The following is a 25,259-nucleotide window of genomic DNA, read 5'->3' on the forward strand; positions in this document are numbered from 1 at the left end:
TTTTAACCTAGCCCGTGGGGAGTCGAACCCAGGCCTGCTGGGTGCTACTAATTCACTACAACCACTAGGCTGCAGCCTGCAGACCCGTTTGCATCTCATCTCTATTCTCCATATACATAATACATCACATATCTATCTCTATATACATGATACATGGACAACTTGACCACTAACATTTTTTTCCTTCAACAATGAATCCCTAAAAATACACAGCTAACTAGATGCAGGTTATAGTAATCGTCTAGCTAGTTCTTGCATTGCTGCTGGAACCACACACATAATAAGTATGTTCTGATCTATTCGTTAATATGTTGCTAGTTCCTCCCATTTATGAAGCATATCTTATATTTCTGAAGCATATACTATATTCTCCCATTTGATCAACTTACTTGTGTATTGACTCGGAATTTCAGACATAATATAACTGGTCTCAAAACTGTTTACATGATAACATATATGGGACCGAGCTATGAATATTTTAGCCTTTAGCATCTCAGAGCAAAAAAAAAGGCACAATTTTAGTAAAAATTGCTGTTGTTAATTACTCCCTCCATTCTAAATTATAAGTCGTTCCCAGAACGAAGAACGACTTATAATTTAGAATGGAGGGAGTAACTTTTAGTGTCACCATTTTCTTGCTCATCCAGTTTCTGTAAATGATATGCGAACAGTGACAAAACAAAGAATAACATCCCTAATTTCTTCTACTCCAAACTAGCTTCTGTGCCACATGAATGCAGCAAAATCTCTTCTACTCCACTTTCGCATTTCTTTACCAAGCACTGCCAAAAAGAAATTGAAATACAATGCAAGCAAATCCATCCATTTAAGAAACAGAACAGAAAAAGACATTTCCATTTCTTTTAATGATCGGATGGGTGGGAATGATGGTAAGGATGGCAGCGGATCGGGTTCAGGGCGGATATCCGCGGGTTTCGGTTTCAGGGCCTGATTTTTTCCCACGGTTTTTTCGGGTTCGGATACCCGAAATGCTGCGGTTTTGGTGCGGATCTTTAATTCCACCCACAAAGCTCCATCGGGCCCCGTAAGATTCAGCCCACTAGTAGCCCAACTAGCAACCCTAGGTATATAAGATCCCTCAGCCCTCTCTCGCACCCCAAGTTTTGAAAGTCGACGACTACGACGCGCCTAGTCGCTAGGCTACGGCCCGCGCCTGGGACTAGGGGGGGTAGTCGCCCCTCAAGTCGACGGGAGCGCCTAGGCGGCGCTAGGCGGCGCCTCCGCGCGACTCGGCGGCGCCCAGAAGCCCTAGGCGGCGCGGAATCGACTCGAGTCGGCCCGGGTTTCCCAGCGCGCGCAAAATATTACGCGGCGGCCGACGAGCGCAGCGCGCGGGGAAAGGGTTGGCGCCGGGGGGAAATTGCCACGCGAGGCGCGACGGATAAGGCCGCGTATGGGTACCGAAGCACCGCGCGACGCTATTCCCGCTGCCAGGCGACGCTCCTCTCCCGCCGGGAAGCAGCTTCCGCCGGCGCCGACGCTCCTCCCCGCCCGCCAGTCCGTTCCGACCTCGTCCTCCTCCACTCCTCCCCGGTCTCCGCCCAGCTCGTCCTCCTCCCCGCATCGAAGCCTCGAAGGGCCTCCCCGCCAGCCAACTCCCCGCCGCCCAATACCCTCCCCGGCGGTCATCTCCCTCAGGCGGAGCCCCAACCCCTAAGGCCGACGCCCGAAGCCGAAGGTATGTCCTCCCCTGCTCTGCTCTGCTCCCTTGAACTGCTCTGCTCTGTTTCCCTGCTGCTCTCCTCTCCTCTGTTTCTGAAATCTGAAGTATGAATCTGTGAATTGCTGTAGTACTGCATGTATATATCATTATATCTGATTGCTTGTTCTGAAATCTGATTGCATGTTCTGAAACTCAGATTGGTTGATTGCTACAGCCTACAGGACCTAAGGTATGTCTATCTAAATTATTCATGATTTCTGCTATATAAATATATATATTATGCTATATATATTATATATTATACTAAATTGGCAAAACGCCTAGCATCGCCTAGGCTAGCCTAGGCTGGACTAGTCGCTAGGCTAGGGGTCATCGCCTAGATTTCGCCTAGCGCCTAGAAAAACTTGGCTCGCACCCACCCAGCGCCGCACGCCGCACCCAACCACGCACCTCTCTGCTTCTCTCTCTCTCGGTCCTCAGGCCAGCACTTGCGGCTCGTCCTCAGGCCCTCGCGTTCACGCCCAGTGCCCAGTCACAGCAAGCAGAGGAGCAAGGGCCGGCGCGCCCAGCCGGAGCAGGTGCCACCCCACGCTTCCCGCAAGCGGCGGCACGGGCCGCGCGGCGCCCCCCCCAGGCCCCAGCCGCAGGCCCGCAGGCGGCGGCGAGGGCCGCGCGGCGCCCCCAAAGCCCCAGCCGCAGACGCACAGGCGGCGGCGGCGTGGTGCTCCCCAGGCAGCGGCTCATCGCATTGGGCCAGGCGGCCAGCACATCCTCACGGATTCTCGGCTCAATGTTTCGGGTTTTTGATAATCCGTTGGGTTTCGAGGATCCGCGGGCTTCGGTTTCGGGGATGGATTTCCGCCCAAATTGGTGTTCGGGGCGGATTCGGGTTTTCAGTTCGGGTTTCGGTTTTGGGTGCCCAGAGACTCCACCCGATCCGAACCCGCCCCGTTGCCATCCTTAAATGATGGAGAGATGTCCCAGACCATTGTAACTGAAGCTGTCTCTATGATGGTAGATAGAGTGATTGACCCCACTTATATGCGTATTAATGACAACACCTCCATGCACCCCATCATTGGACTTAAACAGAGGACATTATATTTGACTTAATCTATGAACCTTCTAGATATTGGGCCTGAACAAACTTAAGATAGGACTCTTCTGTGTGCTGCAACACTAATTCTAGAAAATTCTATGCCAAATTGACACGGGAAGACATCTTGCATGAGAGAGGGCTCAGATCATTTCTTGTATTCTCTCCCCACCACATTGTAATTTATATGACAAGCATTTGGATATAACTGGCATGAAGCATTCGAGATGCACTGACCAAATCCCTAACAAAGATAACTACCACATCAACAGTGACTGCAATAATTCCCTTTGGCACTGCACAATACACAAGTGACAAAACTGAGATACTAGAGCATACCACAAACAAAAGCCACCTTCGCCATCATGGCCAATAATGAGAGATGTGCTTTTTGGCATCCTTCGAAGCTCCAGTACAGGACCCATGTTACCCAAACTAGGAATCACATACTGCTCAGATATCTCACTGTGAACACAAAAAAAAGGAATAGATTACACCCATCAAGAGTTAGTATGGATATCTAAATCAAGTTTAAGGGGAACTCCTGCAGTAAATATGATTCAAAATCATGATGGTAATGCCAAAGCAAAAGGAAGTACAACCATGGACATGGACACATGGTGCATGATTAATGCATCACAGAAATACTGAGACACTTGAAAAACGTTAAACAATGTGCTTAGCATGTGTTCATTAGAAAGACTAGGACATCCACAAGACAACCAAATAGGTACTCAGAGCAGAACTGTTTTTTCCCAGACTTCTTCAATTTGCACTCTAAATGAAATAGCTTTCGATATATCCTGCTATAGCTTTTATAGCTTCCAAAGGAGGCTACCGCTAAATGTCATAGCCCGCAATTTAAAACCATGAACCCAACAGATCATTAGAAACTCTTATCTTTTATTTAATACCAATACTTTTTCATAAGACATGATTTATTGACAAATTTGAGTGCATCAAGTGAGTGGTGTGTCCGAAGTCTTGGCTAATGTAAGGTTCTGATTTCTATTGCACAGGGAATGTATTCTAATTTTCTTCATTTCAAACATATAAATAGATTGCTATAATATTTCCAATAGAGCACAACCATTCAATCCAACCTTTTAACATGAAAAGTAGATGATTACTAGAATATTGTACTTTGCACATAGTAAAATTGTAATTTAAAAAAAGAGGTATTAAAACATGAGATGGAAAGGGACACATATAATGTTGATACTACAGAAAATATGTACCTCCACCCATCGACCATTTCCCAGATATGCAAGTTTCTGCTATCTTCAGTAGCTACAATGTAATTTGGTTCAAATACCAGAATGCACGACACTGTCCCATAAGGCATCAAATTGGTTACAAGTGAAACATAACCCAAGTTAACAGATACAATTTTTAAAGAATTATCTTCGCATCGGCCCAAGTTGCACACCGAGCACAAGCAATCAATGTTTTGTATCCTGTCAATAAGAATATTTAATCAGCACCAGCATAAGGTATACTCCCTCCGTCCACAAAAGGATGCAACTACAGGATTTGTGCAAGTCAAACTAGATTAATTAACTTTGACCAAGTTTATAGTTTAAAGTATTAATATTTATTATGTCTTCAACTAGGTTTACTATGAAAATATATTTCATAATTAAATTAATGGTACTTATCTTATATAATAAATGTTTGTACTCTTTTATATAACTTTAGTCAAACTTCAAATCATTTGACTTCTCGAAAAGTGAGAATTGCGTCCTTTTGTGGACCGAGGAAGTATATACAACATTTTCCGGCATGTCACTAAGGGATTATGATTACAACCTGCAAGAAGGTATTCTGATGCTGCTCAGGAGGACCAGAAACTGGCCATCAGGTGTAAAATGCAAACCAGATCTTCCAAACGGAAACTGAAAAGAACAGAAGTGCAAGGAATTTAGTGCAATGTTGCATCACCCGGGGGGGAAAAACTGTGCTCACAGAAAACTCTTACATTTCCTGTTGAAGAATGGTCCAAGGTGGGTAGTACAAGGGGAGTGTAACCAACAAAACATGGTGGCGCATCTTTCTGGTCTTTAGGAGTGATAGTGTAAACATAAAGGAATCTTTGGCAGCTCTCCAAAAGGCCACACAATACATAAATATAGAAGCTGTTATGATTTTTAGCATTTAACATGACAGACAAGACAGGCAATGGGTGCAGGTAGCATCCCACCAGCTCTAGGTGATGATCTGACCTTCTTGCTTGTGTTCTTCTGTATGCAGATACTAAACCATGTGTACTATTGGTCATAGAAAGGGCATTATCTGGTTGGTGATGAAAAACATCATTTTCACCCTTTGGAGATATGTGTTCACAAACATTGCCTTCCCCACATACAGATAGCATCGTGTTCTTATTACCATTTTTACATCCAATTTGACATTCTTCCACTTTGCCAAGCGAATTTCCTTTATCTGCTTTAACTCTGTCACCAACAGGACAACCTTTAGTGGTGCTTACTCTTTGTGACCCATCACTAGAATGCATGCCTTTGTCTGATGACTCAAAAGCAACATGTTTGTCAACAAACTCAACATTCTCAGAATGAAAACTAGTATTGTCATCAGATTTTGTACATTTATAGCTTACACTATGGAACCAATTTTCCTTCTGATCAATTGCTGGCACTTCAGTATGATGTTGTTCATCTCGCATGACCAACAAAGATGATTTTGCCTCACTCACAGGTGGCAAAATCAAAGTTGAACTCACATAACGCTTACCCCACTTTACAACATCATTATGTGCATTAGAATGAACTGGAGCAGGCAAGATATTTGCTAAACACTCCTCATTCCTCGAAACTGCTGAACCATGTCTAACAAAAGCTTGTGCACAAACATCAATTGATCCATTACCAGTGTTCTTGTGGTATGAAACATCCACCGAAACTGATGAGTCGTTTTTTATAACATTTGTAAGCTCCTTAAATTGCTGCTCAGATTGTTTAACATCGCCAATAAACTGGTTGTAGTTTGCAGGGTTGGAACTATCTTCCCCACCGAACTCATCCTCTAGACAAGCAACGAGCGAATCAGACAAAATATATTGTCCATTTTCATGATTATATACCACATCAGGTGCATTTTTGCCATTATGTACACTCGCCTGATACTCAAAAACTTCACTTTTGCCATTTAGCAACTTCAACTTCTCATTAGGTCCCCTAGAGCACACATCCTCAGGATAATGATGATGATTACCTATTGATTTCTTCGTATTGTCACCCAAAATTTGTGCATCATCCTCAAAACTATCTGCAACAACATAACCACTCATCTCATCTAATTTAACCACTGAGTCATCATTTCTGCAGTCATCATTGGCAAAGCCATTTTTAACCATGTCATGATGAGATCCCGCATGGTCACACATTCCAGAACTATTTTCATTTGTACCTTCACCCATAATTGTTGGTACAGTTACACCTGTTCAAAACAAGGAATTATTCAGAGCCGTAGCTAACTTACAGAAGAAAAGGATCATCAGTCAGGAGTTACAAAAGTCCAAACTATGTTTTCTGTAGCCTTCTTGCTTGGCTATAGAAAGTTACCCTTATCAAAAGAAAAAGGAATACCATTTTAACTACTCTAATTAATCAAATTTTCCATGAAAGATATATTTCCACAATAACAAGTCCTCAAACAAAGATATATTTCAACAAGAAAACTAAAATTAGTTACCTTGGCAGCAACTATCAGATGGATTGTAAGCTGAAACTGTTTTCGCCGAAACAGTAGAGGTTTCTTTATTTTTATGCTTGGATTTCTTCCCTTTGTAAGTTTTCATGAGAAGGGGAATAGCTTGGGGAAGCAAAATAGACATCATAGACTTTGCTACTTCCTTCTCAGCTAATTCTATATTAGACTTTTCAGGGCTCGAATAAGAACCAGAAGATAAACCAACTTGTTGAGATGAAACTAGGGAAGGCTCTCCCAAATTATCATCAAGAGAAGTGGATTGTGCATTGTTAGGGACTTCTTCCAGCAATGGAAGGGCACATCTTGAATCAGAGTCATCTTGCAAAAGTGCTCTACCTACAGTATCTCCCTTGAACATTTAAAAACAGAAATCATTAATTCATTATCAAATAATGGCCCAACACAGAAGTAACAGTGTGGCACTACAATCCACGAGTTACACACATGATGATGATTAACCAGCTCACAACTGAACTTTAAGAACTTGCACTAATTTGTTTAACATCCTGACTGTGGTACAGATTAATAATTTTTTTAACAGTGATAACAAGAAAATTTTGTACACAGCCATGTTATTTGTGAAAAGAAATATGCAGGCAATAAAAAGGAGTGTGTTCTCGCCAAAAGGTGGTGAAGTATATTGCCCACGTTTGTAGACAATCTTAAGCTGAGGCGACAACTTCATTAAACAATGCCGGAGGTGCAGTCAGTAAACAAGGCTATGTAACTAATGAAGAAAATAAAGCAAAGCAATATTGTGCATTATTTAAAAAAAAAAATCTATGGAATTTTATAGCACAATCCCTGATTACTGAAGCTACAAAGAAGTACCCACGTTGTCTCACATGAACAATTTAGCATTAAACAAGTGAAAGGAAGTCCACTAGAGCACACAAGATTCAAAAATTAGATGATAATTACGAACAGGCCAGATAAGCCATGATGTAACTTATTTCTAGTTGACTGACAAAACCATTGCGAGACATATCCATGATTAAACACCAACTACACTTCAAGGGGAAGCGGGGGTTTAAAGAAAGAAGAGCTCAGCTTACTTCGTTTGTATTTTTATGTGTGGATACATTGCACTTATCAACTGAAGTTAACATGTCCGGGCAGTGGACTATCAAGGTATTTTCCACCTGGCTGGGCTCTATACTTCTTTTAGGAGTTCCACTTTCCATGCCTAAGCAAACGGATAGATCTTCAGCCTCAGAAACATCAGATGCATCTTTATTATGAACTAAATGTGCACCAGCCTCCGAAGCGACTTCACAAGGCAGGTTAAGTTCAACTGCTCCAGTTGAATCTACTATAAGCTCACGAAGCAATCTCTGAATAGATGCATTTTTGAACCCAAAAAGCTGCATAGGAGTAGGACAAGAGCAAAACTAAACATGATTATAATTTGGTTATAGTACACAATGTTAACAGAGTGTAGTTACCCGTGTTCAACTTCTATTCAAGAAAATAGTCAAGCTACTGCTTCTTATTGATCACATTTCCGTTTCCTACAGGAATAAAATATTTGGATTCCTGTGATACAATTAGTGTATGTGCCAGGGCTCCTGAGTTTTTGTTCTCGATTGCCTGAATGAAAGTTTCGATCATTATGTGTGCATGCCCCCTCCCTTTCCTTCGGTGAGCAAAAAGCAACTGCTCTTACGCTTGGGGATACATACTTAACTGCTGTGGAGGAGTCAGGGTTAGACTTACAACCACAGCAACCATTAGTAGATTAGTCTCCCTCTTATTTAAGCCTTATAAGTCACCCCAAAAATAGAAGAATAACATAGCGCCTCCATTTTGATGCGGTGTAAAATGTTCAGTAACTAGTTTAATTACCAACTACAGTATGCCATCTTGGCAGTGGGCATAAAAAAAAGAACCTTGACTTTGACTATTTTGATGGAATGTGAAGTTGTGAAGCAGCTAGAGGTGTGAAACATGCCTCAGCACCATCAATCTTTTGAGGGAAGCTCTTTGTCCTCTGCCAGTTCTTCACTTTAGCCCCAGTCTTTTTCTGGAAGTTCTTCCAAGCGATATCAGGGGTCTGCCCTGTCGCTGAGTCTCCTTCGGTGGATGTAACCTGCAGACTGAGCTTATCAGCACATCATCTATTTCTATAAACATCCGAGCCAAGTTGGTGTGGAAGATTCCTCACCAGGAATATTGGACCCTTGGGCCCCTGTTGGATTTCCATGGCATAGGATATTCCGGTGAAATGGCGGACAGCATGGTAACCCACCGGGTAAGGGTACCGGTCCTTGCCCTTAGAATAAATTACACATCCCGAATTAGCTAAGCATGGATAAACTACCAAAATAAAAATGGCATCACTGTGCACTATGCAGTATGTACCATACTATCTGTAATGGCATTCTATGAAAGTAAAGCGTGAGCATATAGCTGGAATTACTGCAGAGCTACGGTTCAGTTTCAAAATTGCGAATGCGCATCCTAGTTCTTGGCTCCTGCTCGAATCCCCAGACTAAGCTGCAGCACTTTAGCCTAGATTCCCCAAATGGACGCCCAATAACTATTAATCCCCAGCACGGGCGCCCGCGAGAGAATCCGCATACCGGGAGAGAGAGGCGAACGAGCAACAAGTCGGGTGAGGCAAAGGGGATTTGAACGAGAAGGCGAAACCCTATGCCCTAGTTTGGCAGTTTTACCCTTGAGCAGCTCCAGTATTTGCGCTCCCAGTCGCCGCCGCGGTGGTAGAGCGCCCCCGCTGACACGATCTCTATCACGCGGTCGCCCTCCGCGTCCTCCGCCGCTGCCATCCTTCGCCTTCTCGCCGCCGAGCACGAGGGCCGCAGCGGGGGTGGGCGGAGGGCCGGAAGGGTGGACACTCTCTCTCTCTCTCTCTCTCTCTCTCTCTCTCTCCGAGCGAGCGCGCGCAAGTTGGGCGGCTTGGCGCGCCAAAACGAAACTACTCAAGCATTTCTTTCGTCGACGGACCAAAAAACTAATATGAACTATACTGGGCCAGCGTTGGTCCAGTGGAATATTGGAACCACACGATTTCGTAAGCTCATAAGTATTGGATAATAGAAAATGTAATATTTTGAGAATATTTATATTTGTTTAATTTAATTTATATATAGTGGCCTAATGGGAACGTGGATAACTGCTTCCAACACTCTCCAGGTTAATTTCTCCATCATGTAAATAGAGAGGTCCTCTAAAATCCAGGTGGTAAAAAAGAAAGAGAAATAGAATAATATGCCATCAAAAAATCATGTCAAAACTATATATAGTAAGAAAAAAGATGAAATAGCACTACTAGGCATATGGGAGCATCTTCGAAAAGTTTTGACACGATCCACTTCACTAATGCAGAAGCCTTTTTTTTTTGGCTTTTAGCTCCATAAATACCTATCTATCAGTGGAGCTGGAGTCCTTTTACTCAAGGTGATGGACACAGTGGCGGACCCAGCAGGTAGCATGGGTAGGCCCAGGACTACCACAAATTTGGCCTAAAATTCTATTACTACTTTTCAAAAACTGATCCACGGTCACTCTCGTCTCAGTCTAGGCCGAAGACACCGCAAATCCACGAGCTCTTCAAAAAAATAACGCGCCCGAGAGGGATCGAACCGGAGACCTCGTGCCTCGGGCTGCAACACGCTTACTAGTTCAGCTACGAAAGTTTATTGGATAGGCAATACCCGCAACCTTATTTAATAAGGGAAAACAGGGAAAAATACCCCTTAATTAATCACTCCTGGGTATGCTAAATCATATCCTAAACGACTTTCTTTACCAGTATGGAGGGAGTATTTATGTAAGTTTTGAACATTTTAAATGTATTATCGTAATTTGGTTAATTTATAGCTATGTTTACCGAATTTTTTGTTTGGATTTTATAGTATTACACATGAAATTTTTTATCAGGACTACCCTCGTGTCAGATCTGGGTCCGCCACTGGATGGACAAGGTGCTCTCGACAACGTGCTCACTTGGTTGTGAAATCAGTGGCGGACCTAGGGCCCAGCGACCCTGGATGCCCGCCCAAGCTCCAACGACCGCACGCGCTTGAGATACTTGTCGCGTCACACTATGCTGCAGGCTTAAAACTATGTGATTTTACTAGGCAACGTGACTATGTGTAGCTACGAGACTAAAGTTTTATACTAAAAATCCTGTGAAATTAAATATCGACGTTAAAGTAACATTTAATCTAAAAAGTAAAGTTCGTAAAATTAACACGGTTAAGGAGAGCGCGGCGTCGCAGGCTCATAAACTATCGTCATGTTCGTTTGGCTTATAATCCGTACTTTTTGAGCGAACGAATAGTATTTTTCTCTCATAACAAATCAGCTAACAGTACTTTCAGCCATGACTTATTAGCCAAGTGAACATGACGTATAGTGTATAGACCTTTCCATGCGTTGCAACAGGAATAAATAATGCCCTCATACGTGTTGTATTGTTAAAAAAACGATAATGCGAGGGAAAATAAACTTGAATTGTAGCGTAGACCAATCACTGATCGCCAGCAATGTGTAATACAGTAATACCTCTTGCTAGACAGTCTAAGGTCACAGCAGAGCAGGGAAACTCCTGATTGGCTTATTATTAACAGCAGTTCGATATGGATGACGAGACGTACCTCCTGCTTCTCTACTGCTGCTCGGCGGCTCGGCGCTCGATCGCTGGCGACCGGCGCAGACGATGGCTAAACCAAGTTAGCACAAACAACTCCCTCCAAAATCAGTAGTAAACTGATAGTCACTTGAGATAAAGTACCAAACAATTAGGTTTAAAATTGAAAGAAAAACAACTCACTCTAAATTCAGTTGGAAACTTATAGTCACCTTGACTACAACACAGGAGCAGCCTAGAACCTTCCTCGGATAGCCCTCGGAGGCTCATCTTGTGCTTGTAGCTAGTGTCCTCCCTGCATAACAAAGCAAAACAAAACGAAGCAGACATTATTATTCCTAGATATAAAGGACGCTTTGAAAAAAATGAAACCAACAATTAGCACAACAGTACTGGGAATGGTTTATTTGGCTAGTAGACCATGATTTTGCAGGCCTGCGAAGTTTTGGCATGCAACATGAAACTGGACTGGCCCTGAACAATGACTGCTCACTTTTGGGAAAATCTAAAATGCTCTAGGCTTCATCTGAGCTAATTCGTCAAGAAAAACATGATCGACAATTTACAACCATGGCTAAAAGAGAATATAAAACAAACAACGCAAATTTGGAGCTCTACCAGAAATAAAACATCATGATAAGTAAAGCTCATGCTCCATTTATAAATAACATCAAAAGTACAGGTTTAAGCGACAAATATAACATGCAGGACTGGAACCAATCTGAATGGTCAGGTAATGGAACCCTTGCTGAATCACAAATTAAGTATGCACGTGAAGATAACTAAAAGGCAAAGTTATTAGTTCTCTACATGAACTGATGATATGTGGCATGATTACCTTTGATCACTGAACCCAGACCAATGTTGAAACTGAATGGCTGCTAACTATTTTCCCACTCTAAACAACCAAAATAGTTGCCAAGCTTTATTAGGTAAGAATCGTATCTCTGAAGATATAAGAGTTATTTGGTTTCTACTACATGTTAATTTACATATATTAGTCCACATCCTTAGATCTAATTTTTTAGTGCATATAATTCTCAGTCTGATTGTTCTCAAATATCTTTAGCCACAAAAAAAATAATAGTGTCACAGTCTACAAAAGTATTGGATATGGTTGGCCTGATCACTACTAAGAGTATGTGATGACTTAGGCACCTTTGAACTCTGAAGCTATGTGAAGCCATTGTCAGATTTCGTTCAGCCACATATGTGATGACTTAGGCACCTCTAAAAAGAATTCATACTGAATTCAGTCTTCAGTTCGAAAAAGTTATGAAAATACATGCAGATTAGCTGAGCCTGGTTATAAATAAATGGGGTTAAACATTGTTAGGTTTTAATTAATACCGTGCTCTAAATAAGATCCTTTAGTCTAGTTCTTAAAATACTACATTCTGAATATTTTCAGGTTTTGAAATGGATCAGATGGGAGCATCCAGCATTGAATTACAGTTCATGAAGTTACAAAGAAGACACATTAGCTAGCAAGGAATGTTGGGAATGAGGATTGGCCATGCAAGATTTGGGAGGCGTACGTACCTTGTATAGAGGCCGTCGGCCGCACCCTGAGCAAGACGGTGAAGGTGTCCTCTGCAGCAACAACGTAGCCGCAGCCCGCAAGGGCGTCCCTTCAGTCCAGCCATGGTGTAGAGGACCACTATGGCGACGATGTAGTTCATATCTCCACTTAAATGGAGTAGTCTCTACAGCAGCGGTTGTTGGAAGGTGACTCCACGGTGATGGCAGTGGATTGGATCAACGTTGTCGGATCATGAACAGTAAGTGGGACGAAAAAAAACTGGAATTCTGCGGTACTCATATATTATTTTGTCATCCCTCATCAATACTTCAGAGACAAAACACATCTCTATGTAGACACTGCCATCGGACCTCTTCTTAAAATGGTCTTCGTTATTTAATAAGCATATGTAACCATTTGTGCACAACACTAATAAAAAGTTTTGAATGTTTATTATCTCATTGTAACCATTTGTGCAGTAGGAGTGAAATCTCAAAACCCAAAACCCAAATTGTGAGAAGTGATCCACACAATGGAATGTATACTCTTATTAATTATCTGATCATTATTTTTTGTACTGTAACGATGTGCAATTGGGTGGTCGTAATTTAGAAATCAGAAATTTTAAAACAACTAATAAACGACGGTGTGAGATGTGTTAAAAACAATTGATTGAAGACCAGTAAAAGACAACAAAGTAGAGAGAACTTCAGAAGATGAACAACCCAGGTGAACATCTTACTCAGATTGACAGAGACCTGAAATAGAGAAGCTTTCGGTCTAAAACAAAATTGAGTATGAGACTATGAAACCTTCATGCGTTCAACGATTGCAGGACCAAGGCCGCACGATTCAGATTGCGGGATCAAAGCTGAAGTTGTCGGATCATGAACAGTAAGTGGGAGGAAAAAACTTGGAAGTATGCAGTGCTGCCGGCGACGTGCGTTGGGCGTCTGTGTGCGCGGCGGCTGTGGTGAGCCTGCGTTGGGCAACGACGTACGCGGCGGCTGCAGGGAGCCTGCGTTGGGTGACAGCGTGCGTGGCGGCGACGAGCCTGCGTTGGGCGACGGCGTGCACGGTGGCGACTAGCCTGCGTTGGGCGACGGCGTGCACAGCGGCTACGGCGAGCATGCGTAGGTTTGGATCTCCGAACTCCTTCTGCCACGGCATCTTCCGAGTTCCGATCAACCGTGTGAGAAGACGAATGGGCACGCCAGCAACAAATGACGCCCTACAGGCAACAAATGACGTCCTTCTTTGGTCCTGCATGCAATTGCTCCCCACACGGGTGTAATCTCCTTTCATCTATTGCGCCGGAGTGGTAATCAACGTTGGTTATTTCCTTGTTGGTCATGCATGCAATCTCCTTCCATCTATTGCGCCGGGCGGACTTCGATCGAGGCAGGACGTCGTTCTGTTGGGTGGACGTTAACGTTTCCGGAGATTACCTTCCTTCTATTTCGCACGGGGCGGGCAGAGCGTCGCGGTGAAAAAAAAAATCGCACGGGGTGAGGCGAAGATGAGACGAAGTTTTTATCGCTCTAAAATGATGTCTCCTAGTCTTTTTAATCATGAGAGATCAGCGCCTTAAGGTTCGCTCGAGCTCCGTTCGGTCGCTGGGCCCGCTACTACCGTGAATTCAGACATTCTGTTATGTTCTACTATATAGCTGTCTTCATAAACAACAAAGTTCTTCTTGCACGAGATCTGAGTTTGCATGCGTGTGTGTGTGTGTGTGTGTGTGTGTATATATATATATATATATATGTATCCAGGGTAGTGTTAGGAGTCAAACTACTTTTAAGTTTGACTAATGATCTAAAAATAGTATCAATATTTATATCTCTAAATAAGTATACTCCTGTTGTTCCAAAATAAGTGTACTTCTAGAGAGTTTTGGTGAAGAAACCAGTGCTAGTGAAAAATTACAAATATAACCCTAAAAATGTAACCATTGCACTTTGAGAAGAGATAAAGGTGAAAAAGACAACTAGAGTTGGTTGTCTAATACATAGAGGTACACTTATTTTGGACAAATTTTGAACTATAGAAGTGCACTTATTATGAGACTAATGGAATATTATGAAAGTATATTTCACAAAGAATCTAATGATACTTATTACACATCGTATAAGTATTAGTATATTTTTTATACATTTAATAATTTAAAAGAGTTTGACTCCTCAATAAACGAAATGTGCGTTTATTTTGGAACAGTGGGAGCACATGCTTTCAATAAAAGCACGGGTGCTCTCTTGACTAATTAAAAAAGTGAAATCTAGTACACAGTAGGTAGTAGAGTACAAATACTCTACAAATGATATCACTGGAACACTCCCGATGTACTTTTGAGAATTTTGTCAGCTAATATCTTGTACACCCGCTCCGAAGGGTGAGCTGAATCGAAGAATAAGTACTTGTCCACGTCCTGACACGTCAGTGGTTCATCCAAGCCGCAAAGGACAGCAGTCTCGATGAGTCCTGTGCCACAGCAACCTTGCGCAACGTTCTCGAATCCTGGTGATGATAAACAAAACCCGATCGACAGCGTGAATATTGCACACAGTGTGCTCAACTCATTCATCAATATTACACTTGTTAGATGAGAAATGTTTTCTCGCATCATATCATGGCAAGGGGCACCAAGTTGTTCCCTCACTAAGGATCTACTTCATTCCATTAGCAGCATCTAATTATCAGCTAGCTAGTTAGTAGCTCACAATTAAAGTTACCTAGCTATCTATTAGCTGACTACGTACTAGTACTAGATATGAATTAGAAGGTTGTTGAAGTGTTGTTAATTTTATCCGAATATCCCTACATTTTACTATTTTCTACATCTAATAGATACTCCATCTGTTTCAAATTATGAGATATTTTAACTTTTATATATGTAGAAAAGTCATAATGTCTTATAATTTAGAACAAAAGAATGGAGTAGTTGCTACTCCTTCCGTCCTAAATTATAAGTTATTTGAATTTTCTCGAAGAGTTAAAGCATCTCAAGTTAAATCAAAACTATAGAAAGAATTACAAAGATTGATGACATCAAATAGGTATACTATAAAAATATAATTAATAAAGAATCTAATGATACTTATTTGGTATCATAAATGTTAATATTTTATTATATAAATTTGCTTAAACTTAAAATGTTTTGACTCTAAAAAAAGTTAGAATGATTTATAATTTATGACGGAGGAAGTAGTAATACTTAATTACCGATTGGTAGGAGGGCATTTCAATCAAATGTCTATTAATTAAGTGCTTTTAGTTGGGTTTGACTATACTCAATGAAATAGTTTAGCTGGGTGTGCAGCTAACAGTTAGTTGGTCGGTCAATTAGCTAGATCTATTTGAAATCACGCAGATATTTTTAAGGGGCTGTTTGGATGGATTAGGACTAACAATTAGTCCTATTAGCTCATATGAGTGAACTAGTGAACTAACAACTAGTCCATGACTAGAGGACTAAGAATTAGTATGTCTGTTTGGATACTTAGGGACTAAAAATTAATCTACTCTATGGATCCAAACCGGGTCTAAGTCACAGGATCCAAACATTACCTTTTAAAGACAGTTGCACATGTTTTTGGTAAAAAGACAGTTGCACATGTTGTATTGTAACTTAACACAAGATGCACGCTATGCAAGAACCAACAGTAAGTAATATATATTGAGAAGATAGATTGGATCCCATTGGCAACGATGTCAGACAACACGCTGTAAATGTCCACGTAAACCACCAGCACGCCGGCGAGGTCACCATTGAGCTTCGTCACGGCGTCCTGCAGCTCGGCATTGAACCTCATGGCCAGCTGGTTGTACTCCTCGTTGCACTCGCCTGGCTCTCTGTGGTTCCGCGTCCTCGAGAGAGGTAAGCACCCGAACGGAGGGAGCCCGGAGAGGCCGAACTTGCGAGCGCCGAGGTGGTAGGCGTCACGGGCGGCCGCTTCAGCAAGGCTAACGAGGTAGCTGACGTACTCCGACGGGGTATACTGGACGGGGCGGACAGGAAGGGTGAAGTAATTAAGGATGAAGTCGTTGGTGCCGATGCTGAAGATGTACACAGCCTCGGCGATGATCTCGCTGGCCACGGACTCCCCCTTTGCGGCTTCCAGCCTCGCCTTGTACTCCTCGAAGTACTCCAGCTGCTGGCCCAGGGGTATAACTGACTGAAATAAATTTAACACAGGTTCCAAACAACAAAGTAAGTTGCGGAGTAGAAGGTTAATTTAGGTAAGTACTTCTGTAAATCTGTTTTGGAACAAGGTACTTGGTAATTGGTATTAACAATAGAGTAAATTATATTCACCATGTATCAACTTTATAGGCGGGTGCAGAATATTCTAACAACTAGTAAACTGCTCAAATAGGTACAATAACTTGACAAATTGGTACACGTATGGTACAAACGCTGCTCGTATGATAAAATATATACTCACATATTAGACGCGTAGTGTTAATAGCGGGTTTTCGGCACGTGCATTACACGCGTGGTGGAATTGCTTAAGATGGTTTTGGCAACTATAATGTGGGCATCACCAAGCAGGTGCTCCACAGCGTCAATCACCTAAGGTATTTGCGATGGAGCCTCATCACCGAGAAGCTAGTGATAGTGATTATTGTTCTTCAACTTTAATCCTCTATTCTAATCATGCTAAGGTGGGTTTTTCACACGAGGGTTTACAACATGAATCTAGTTAACTAGTATTAGTTCTTAAACTCGTAGGGCTGGAACCCTGACCTTCCTCTGTTTTTGCATCAACTACTTTGTTCTTGGCCAATTATGATAGTACATGTTTATGTTTTCACTTAATGGTGGCCATGGTTTATCGTGTGAATATTGTTACTCAATTTTGTTAATAAGTAGGCTAGATGGAAATATTATATCTTCTTTTTCCAAAATAGAAGGTTGAAAATTTCTAGTGCAAATGTGATCATCTTTTGTAGATTGCATCTAATCTATTGTTCAGGTTTGATTTGGGGCGTTCATGTTGACTGCATTATCCATTAATTTTGGCACCTAACCGTTGAGTATGTATATTTTTTCATATTAGCAATGTTTGAAACTTATATGCACCAATTTGCCAAGCTATTGTATTTATTTGAGCAGTTTATAAGTTGTTGGACCAATTTACACCTCACCTGTCAAGTTCTTGTATTGTAAGTGTAATTTACTCTAACAATAATTCTCTTTTCTAAGCGATTGATCGAGTGGCAATTATGTTTGAAGTAATGATTTCAAAGTTCATATTTTTAAAAATTTTCAATTGAACAAAAGTTGTAGTACTCAAAGAGTTCTAAAGCTTTGCAGATAAAAAAATTCAATTTCAGTTCATTTAGGGTCTCAAATATGCATTATAATATTCAATAAAATAAGTACAAAAGGAATATATCGATCACTTAGTCACAAAGTTGACTTTGAGTCACAGTGGTAAAGAATTAACAAGTTAGGCTAGAGGTTATGAGTTCGCTTCTCCGCATGCGTGCATATTTCGTGCAAACAATCGCATGACTTGTGACTTTCACTACAGAGGGTTGGTTGTAGGAGTGGATATCGAGCTAGCTCGACTCGGCTCATTAAGGTACTGAGGTGAAGTGATCAATATATAAATTTTATATCTAATCAATGCTAATTTAGCACTAAAATGAAGCAATAAACCACAAAAACAAAAGGAGTAGCAAGGGACGGTGATGGAGTAGGGGAAGACGCGGCTTGACCTTGGACAATCCACACCGACGAGAAAGCGATTGCTCTTTGAGACTCCATACTTGCCAGTGGCGGGGGGAGTTCGCTCCTACACCTCAACAACCTTGTCTTCCTTCTCCATGGTGACAGGTGAGTGCGAGTAGTGCTGGCATGCTGTGTGCAACGTAGAAGCACTGTGGATGGTAGCGCCAAATTAAGCCTTAGCTGGTGACAGGAAAGGAGTAGCCAGGGATGGTGATGGAGTAGGTGAAGACGCGGCTCGACCTTGGACAATCCACACCGACGAGGAAGCGATTTTGCTCTTCGATACTCCAAACCTACCGGTGGCGGGGGAGTTTGCTCCTACACCTCGACAACCTTGACCTTGTCTTCCTTCTCCATGATGACTAGCAAGTGCGAATAGTGTTGGCGTGCAGTGTGCAACGTAGAAGCCACTGTGGACGGTACGTCCAGCCTTGACTAGTGATAGGCAGTAGGGTGGGCGGAGGAGTGGAGGGGTCAAGTCACTGGCTGTCGACAAGCGACGATGGTGGGTGGATATTCTTTTAATGGTGGATGGGGTTCGCCAACTCATATTCACTTAGGCTGTGTTTAGTTGGAGGGAAAGTTGGAATTTGGGTATTGTAGCACTTTCGTTTTTATTTGGTAAATAGTGTTCAATTATGGACTAATTAGGCTCAAAACGTTCGTCTCGCGATTTCCAACCAAATTGTGCAATTAGTTTTTTTTTCGTCTACATTTACTGCTCCATGCACGTATCGCAAGATTCGATGTGACGGATACTGTAGCATTTTTTTGAAAGTATTTTCGGAACTGAACACGCGCTAAGGTATTTGCTAGGGTTGAAACCGGTGGGCTTGCTAAGCCTCTTTTGTGGCCATGGGCACATGAGAATTGCTGATTGGACGACTGGAACGAGGGATTAAGAAGCTATCGTGCTACTAGTTTGGCTCGTGAGCTGGTTTGTTAAAAAAACAAGCTGAACTCCTAGCTTGCCTCGTGAAAAAAAAACAGGCCAAGCCGTAATACTAAGCTGACCACGAGTCTAGTGAGCTGGTGAGCCACTATCTTGTCCAGCCCTAATTGATTGGCCCATTTCTATCAAGAACTTTGCTATTTTTTTTTACCTGGTTTGCAAATTGTAACATCCCAGATGTTAAGAATCAAACTCAAACCTGATCATGAGCATCATCAGGCATAAGCACCAAGTGTCATGTCATAAATGCATTTCATGTTGCAAGTAAAGCTTTCACATGTTGCATATATAGTGTTTCACATGTTTCATGAAATGATATCAATAGTAGTGTTTAAGGTTCTTTGTGATTTTATATATGTGAATTTGCTTAAACAAATAAAATTTTGTTAAAATAAACTTTGTAGTACAAGATGTGTGCTTTCATATGGAATCAAAATGTGATGATGTTTCTAAGTTAAACATGTTTAAAATTGAGCCCAAAGATTGGATTTAATGCTGAAAATCACACAGCAAATTTTGTCAAGTCCCTAAAAACAGCATTTAGTTCAATTTTTGGGGAGTTATAAAATGAAATTCCATGAATCAAATTTGTCCAAATTTTCTTCCATTGCTTCATATGATGTTTAAACTATGATAATGTGAAATTGGTTGAGATGTTTGATAGATGATTGTTCCTTAATTAATTCCCAAAGTTTGTTAATCTAATTGTTTTCAAAACCCTAAGTGAGGTCTGAAGTTCAGTTTCATCCTACCCTTGTTCTTGACCTTGGATCTCCCAATCTAGTAAGAATTAGCACTGGAGCCTGTAAGAAATCTTGGAGGTCTCACCAAGTTGAACAACTTTAATTCTTTGATATTTTCGAGTTGTCACGTAAAATCAAGAGAACCAACATGAAGAACAGGGCCGGTTCAGTCGCTACTGTAGGATCGGAAGCAGCTGCCACCGAGCTGCTTGCCGTCGGTGACCGCCACCGCCTTAGCACCGCCTTGCGCGCGCGGTACGCAGCTGCTTCACGTGGCCACGCTCAAGCAGCTGCTGGTTCGTCCAGACTCTTCGCCCTCGGCGATAAAAGCGCAGCGCCACCGGCCGTCCTTCCTTTCCCTTCTCTGCTCGTCGCCGTGCTCCTCGGCTCGCCGGCGTAATTCATCACCACGGCACAGCCAGCGCCCAATTCCTCTTTTCTGAAGCTTCGCATCGCCAATGCGCATCCTCCAAGCCCAGTCGCGTCACCTCTACCGGTCAGAGTCCCCGGCACGGCCGTTTTCCGCCGCCGGTGCTCTGTCGCGCCACCGCGAGCACCCCCGCCGTGGCCAGGCTCCACTGGAGCACCTTCCGTTCCCTTTATTCTTGTTCTGGTTTCCTCATAAGTCCGTGATGCTCATAGGCTTCTACTTTTCATCTCTACCGCACAGGTTCCTCCGGAACGCGCCGTCGCCCCAGATCGCGCCGCCGCCTTCGCCCTCGACACCGGTGATCTAGCCTCGCTGTGTCCTCGACCCGATCAGCAGGCACAATAGGATCGAGATGAGCTCCTGAGCCTAACCCCGTCGCCTGTTTTGACTCTACCGCACCGGAGTAGTCAGAACGCCGCCTCGCCGGCGAGCTCTGCTCCGCCGTCCGCCATGGCCGCGGGTGAGCTCGCTGCTAACCTCAGCTCGATCAACCGGAAGCGTAGATAGGTGCGTAGGGTTTCTGCGAGTCTGCTGGTGCCAACCCCGTCAACGGTGACCTCGCCGTCGGCAGGTTCCGCGGTGCCGTGCGCCGCCTTGCCGCCATGGCCGGCATCGAGCGCGCCACGAAACCCTAACTGCTCAACCGTCACCATAGGGTGATGTGTGAGGTTGTCCTGAGCGCGTATGTGTCCTCTCCGTCGCCGTAGACCCCATCGCCGGTGAGGAAACGCCGGTCAACAGCCGTGCACCCGAGGCCGCGCGCGGGGGCACTGTGCTGTTGACTCTGGCCCCACCTGTCAGCCATTATGGCTGGTTGCGTGTGTGTGCAGATGGGTTTTTAACCCTCTTCGATTTTCAGAAAATGTTTTCTTATGCAGTTTCTTGTTTAAATCATAACTAAATATTGGAGCATGATAAAAATGTGACATGTTTTGTGTATCCTTTTTATGAGATGTTATACTATGGAAAAATATTAAATGGCCATTTTCAGTAGTTTTTATATGCTTTAAAATTATCTCTTTTAATTAATAAATGGATCTTGCATGATTTTTATAAATAAAAATATTAATCCTGTGATCATGAAACTTCTTGTGTATATGATATGTGTTAATATCTACCTTCAAAAAAAGTTTGGTACTGTTTTGATAATCCTAACTTAGTTAATTAATTTAAGTGTTTATAAATGTCTTTTCCATGTTTAATAAATATTAAATTGAATTAGGATAAATCATAAAATGACTTTGGTATATTTTGAAGTTGATTGTGGACCTTGGAACACCAAACCCCTATTGTTCCTTGGCAACTTAATTCCTTTCCATGATATGCTTATCATCAACTTGTTATATAATAAATAAATGGTTTAATTAAATGCTTAATTAGTAGATGCATGTATATAAACCTTGATTGCTCCTTGTGTGCAATAGTTGAGTAAGTGGTTATGCTTTGTAGATGATTTTCATGTTAATCTTGCTGGTCCATGTTAAGTTAATCCTTTTATGTTAACAACTAATTAGCATTGAGGTTAATAATTAAAATGCTTGGTAAGATAATGACCCTAGTTCTTAGTGAAGGAAAGTTGTACTCAAGATAATTAACTTTGTTTAAACTTCTGTTATGCACTTGTGCACCTCTCATCATGCATCATGACATGTAGTCCATCATGTTAAGCAAAGCATCATTTATTACGTGTAGTGTACGAGAATGAGAAGGCTCGTGTTGATCAAGTTTCGGAGAAGGTCCATCCACCATGGTGTTGATGCCAAGTCTAACTCCTGTGGTCCTCTGTGGAACTAACCTTCTCTACAACACATGCAAGCCCCGGAGCATAAACCCTTCTCTAGCATTTACAAATCTTTATTACACTTAAGTCTTGGGAGATGTGCATGAAGTAATTAGGAGTTGGTTGAATAAACCGTTGTTGCATGATTACCTTGTTATTTCGGTATCCTTAGTCATACTCCACTTATATGTGTTGGTCGATATCTTTAATGCTTAGTAATACTTAGGCTTCGATAGAAGTCGAATGATGATTTCATCGTTCGCGAGAATTAGGTTTGCCTCGGCTCTCCCTTTGGGTCGTGAGAATATCATAAGTATGATAATATTTAAATTGAGACCGGGCGGGACTTGATGTTATGGGTTCTTGGGCAGACAGGCTCACCTGGTTGTGCTCATTCTGCTTGTGTCGATTAAGGACCGTACCGTTGTAGGCCACCGTGTGGTCGAGACCTTGCAGTACTGGCCACATACTCTGGTAAGCCTGATACTATGGCTATTCCATTATGTGAAAAGACAACTGCACTGGGCATAGGAGATGGTGAGAGTAGCGTGTACACATCCTGTGAATCCACCAGGAGTGGCGTAGGGAGATGGAGTACTGTGCTCTCGGGTAGCGCAGACCGGTTCACGTTTTGAAGGATCCAAGTGAAGGTTGATATATGTAAGTCCGAGACCGGGATCTGCATATGTCGTGTGGTAAGGAAACCCAGCTGGGCCTAATCGATTAGAATCGTCGTGCTCCTCGATTATGAAGACTCGATCCTCTGACCTGTATCGTAGTTAATCAATGAAATAATGGTTCGTATGGCATAAGAAGAGATGAGATGATTAATGAAGTGATTGATCAAGACCAGGTGCAAACTGGATACCACTTAGAAACTTAATACGAAGCTAAAACATCGAAAGTAAGGATCCACTTATAGTAAGCTTTTCTGTAAAAGTTATTCTTGCTTCCAACTTTCCTTTAAGCCTGCATACCCTTGAAGTCTTTTTCTATTAGTTGGGTAAGACTTGTTAAGTACCCTTAAGTACTCAGGGTTTGTTAACCCTTATTGCAGGTTATGACTCGTGCTGCTAATTGAGATCAAGTCAGTGGGCTCGACATGATCTGGTCGTCTCTCCTACCTTAGATACTTCACCTAAGTTGCTTCCGTAGTCTTACTCATCTTTTGGAACTTAAGCTAAGTTTTTACTTGAACATGTTTTGTAAACTATTGTTAAGTCTTCCGCACTCTTATGTAAGTTATTTTTGTACAAGTGTTGTAATGTTGTGATAACTCCATGTTGATCCTGTACGAGTTGTAAAATGTGGATGATTCAGGGTTCCCCGAGGACACCCGACAGACTACCAGGATTATCTAGCTCTCATGCGCAGCAGTCAGAGGCCTTTAGGACAATGACAGGTGTATATGGACCATATAATTTGGGTAGTTCAACCACACAAATTCTAAAAAAAACTACTTTAGAGACAACTGGATTTCGGCCTACTTCTAAAAATCACTCTCTACGTGCGGCTAGATTTTGGCTCGCTTCTAGAGTTCGATTTTTAAAGGTGGTTGATTTCTACATAGAGGCAGCCGTGTGTATAAACCATGCACCCGTCTCTAAAAACACATGTGTACTAGTGTACATTACACCCATTTCACAATCCGGACTCCATAACCCATCTATGTTCTTGGTTGAATGAATAGAATGGGATGACAAGATCATCGACTCACCCGTTCAAAATCATGTCTTCATTCACTACAAAAAACGGAGGAATACCCCAATCCGAAGCAACGACCCAAATACTTGTGAAATAAAGAAAAACAAGGCATAGCAGAACTTGCAGAAGGCATAAAAGTTTCCTTACTGTGAATTTTGCTGTTAAATCATCCAGCCCGGTGGCTCCGGAGGCAAAGCTGACGCCCTTAGCGAGCTGGTCGATCGTGTAGCTGGGGTCCAGGTATGCCGGCAGAGTCGACGGCAAACCGAAGGCCTCTGAAATGAAGTCTGTGACAAGCCGGCCGTTGGAGAACCTGCCGGTGGCGACGCCCCCGTTGAAGTCGCGCCCATATGGCGGGAAGTTGGCCTCGGCGATGGTGGGGATGAAGTTGTTGTTGCCCGTGTCCACTGTGGAGTCCCCGAACACAATGAGCGCCGACACCTTGCCAGCGGTGGCCCTGCTGGTCGAGCGAGAGAAATGCACGAGTAGAAGCAGCAGCCAGTAGCACAGGCTTTGAGACGACATATTGCCTGGTAGCCCTATAGTGAGGCAAAGCGGAGAGTGGGGTGACACACACGCGCACATGTGTGTCCGAGAGAAATTTAAAAGTGGTGCTGTTGAGGTGTTACCTCTATCCATCTCAACTTTTTCAAGAAGAGTCTTTTCAATGCCTGTACGTATACCGTGACCTGATTAGCAAGATAACGCCCGGGAGAGTGAGAGCTGAGATATTCTCTCTTCTTTCATATAATTTTATTTATTTGAGGCGTCTAACTAATTTTTTTTATTTTTCCATGAAATATCGCAACACATCGGGAAAAAAACACGTAGCTTGAAATTTGTATTAGGAGATAAACTTTTAAGTACTCCAAAACACACCTTTGACTATGATTTTTCTACTATAACATATATGATTTTTTTAAAAAAAAATCTTAAATACTTTTAGTGAATAGATAAAGGAATACATTATAGAAATTGTGGTCTATCTAGAGTTCAAAGATTACGAGAGATCCTGTTTCTAAATTGTTGAAAACCGGAGCTATCTCGTAATCTTAGATTTATATATCTTGCGTACCACATACTTCCACGCTTGTGCAATCACACTGCAAATAAATACTGAATGTGTTGGGGCAGGCCATTACTGCATCCAACCACTGCTAAAGAAATGGAACGCAATATCCACATCATCGGCGGTGGCAGATGGAACTGAGTGATTTATGGTGTGCATGGGACCAGACAAGTACATAAAGGTAGTGCTACTAAAAAAAGT

General features: G+C 42.4%; 2 protein-coding genes across 5 annotated transcripts; both read right to left on the reverse strand.

Annotated features, from left to right (window-relative positions):
- Nucleotides 1-1,477: 1,477 nt before the first annotated feature.
- Nucleotides 1,478-9,376, reverse strand: LOC136535353 (uncharacterized). Of its 3 annotated transcripts, none has more exons than XM_066527640.1 (9): nt 9,185-9,376; nt 8,674-8,781; nt 8,461-8,598; nt 7,565-7,873; nt 6,492-6,858; nt 4,759-6,236; nt 4,590-4,675; nt 4,019-4,237; nt 1,478-3,245 (listed from the first exon to the last, which is right to left on the reverse strand). In XM_066527640.1, the coding sequence occupies exons 1-9, from the start codon at nt 9,293-9,295 to the stop codon at nt 3,038-3,040; spliced, it is 3,024 nt and encodes a 1,007-aa protein (XP_066383737.1). In that variant the 5' UTR covers nt 9,296-9,376; the 3' UTR covers nt 1,478-3,037. The 3 variants fall into 3 exon arrangements, with proteins under 3 accessions (XP_066383737.1, XP_066383738.1, XP_066383739.1); XM_066527641.1 differs by having other exon boundaries at nt 8,461-8,605; nt 9,185-9,309; XM_066527642.1 differs by lacking the exon at nt 9,185-9,376 and having other exon boundaries at nt 8,461-8,605; nt 8,674-9,152.
- A 5,592-nt stretch (nt 9,377-14,968) lies between these two features.
- Nucleotides 14,969-24,550, reverse strand: LOC136535352 (GDSL esterase/lipase At2g42990-like). 2 transcript variants are annotated; one of them, XM_066527639.1, is made up of 3 exons: nt 24,137-24,550; nt 16,361-16,818; nt 14,969-15,160 (listed from the first exon to the last, which is right to left on the reverse strand). In XM_066527639.1, exons 1-3 carry the CDS (start codon nt 24,512-24,514, stop codon nt 15,088-15,090), a joined length of 909 nt encoding a protein of 302 aa, XP_066383736.1. In that variant the 5' UTR covers nt 24,515-24,550; the 3' UTR covers nt 14,969-15,087. The 2 variants fall into 2 exon arrangements, with proteins under 2 accessions (XP_066383736.1, XP_066383735.1); XM_066527638.1 differs by lacking the exon at nt 14,969-15,160 and having other exon boundaries at nt 15,899-16,818.
- Nucleotides 24,551-25,259: the final 709 nt, after the last annotated feature.

The sequence above is a fragment of the Miscanthus floridulus genome, unplaced genomic scaffold, assembly GCF_019320115.1.
Source record: "Miscanthus floridulus cultivar M001 unplaced genomic scaffold, ASM1932011v1 os_2703, whole genome shotgun sequence".
In the NCBI taxonomy this organism is placed as follows: Eukaryota; Viridiplantae; Streptophyta; class Magnoliopsida; order Poales; family Poaceae; genus Miscanthus; species Miscanthus floridulus.

What these genes read in the sequence shown, in the direction of transcription:
- LOC136535353 (XM_066527640.1), bottom strand. Translation starts at nt 9,295, where the DNA reads ATGGCAGCGGCGGAGGACGCGGAGGGCGACCGCGTGATAGAGATCGTG. An exon ending in ACCATTCTTCAACAGGAAAT is followed by an intron (nt 4,676 to 4,758) that starts GTAAGAGTTTTC and finishes TGTTCTTTTCAG; the next exon opens with TTTCCGTTTGGAAGATCTGG. An exon ending in ATCAGAATACCTTCTTGCAG is followed by an intron (nt 4,238 to 4,589) that starts GTTGTAATCATA and finishes TCTTATTGACAG; the next exon opens with GATACAAAACATTGATTGCT.
- LOC136535352 (XM_066527638.1), bottom strand. Translation starts at nt 24,514, where the DNA reads ATGTCGTCTCAAAGCCTGTGCTACTGGCTGCTGCTTCTACTCGTGCAT. An exon ending in ATTTAACAGCAAAATTCACA is followed by an intron (nt 16,819 to 24,136) that starts GTAAGGAAACTT and finishes AATTTATTTCAG; the next exon opens with TCAGTTATACCCCTGGGCCA.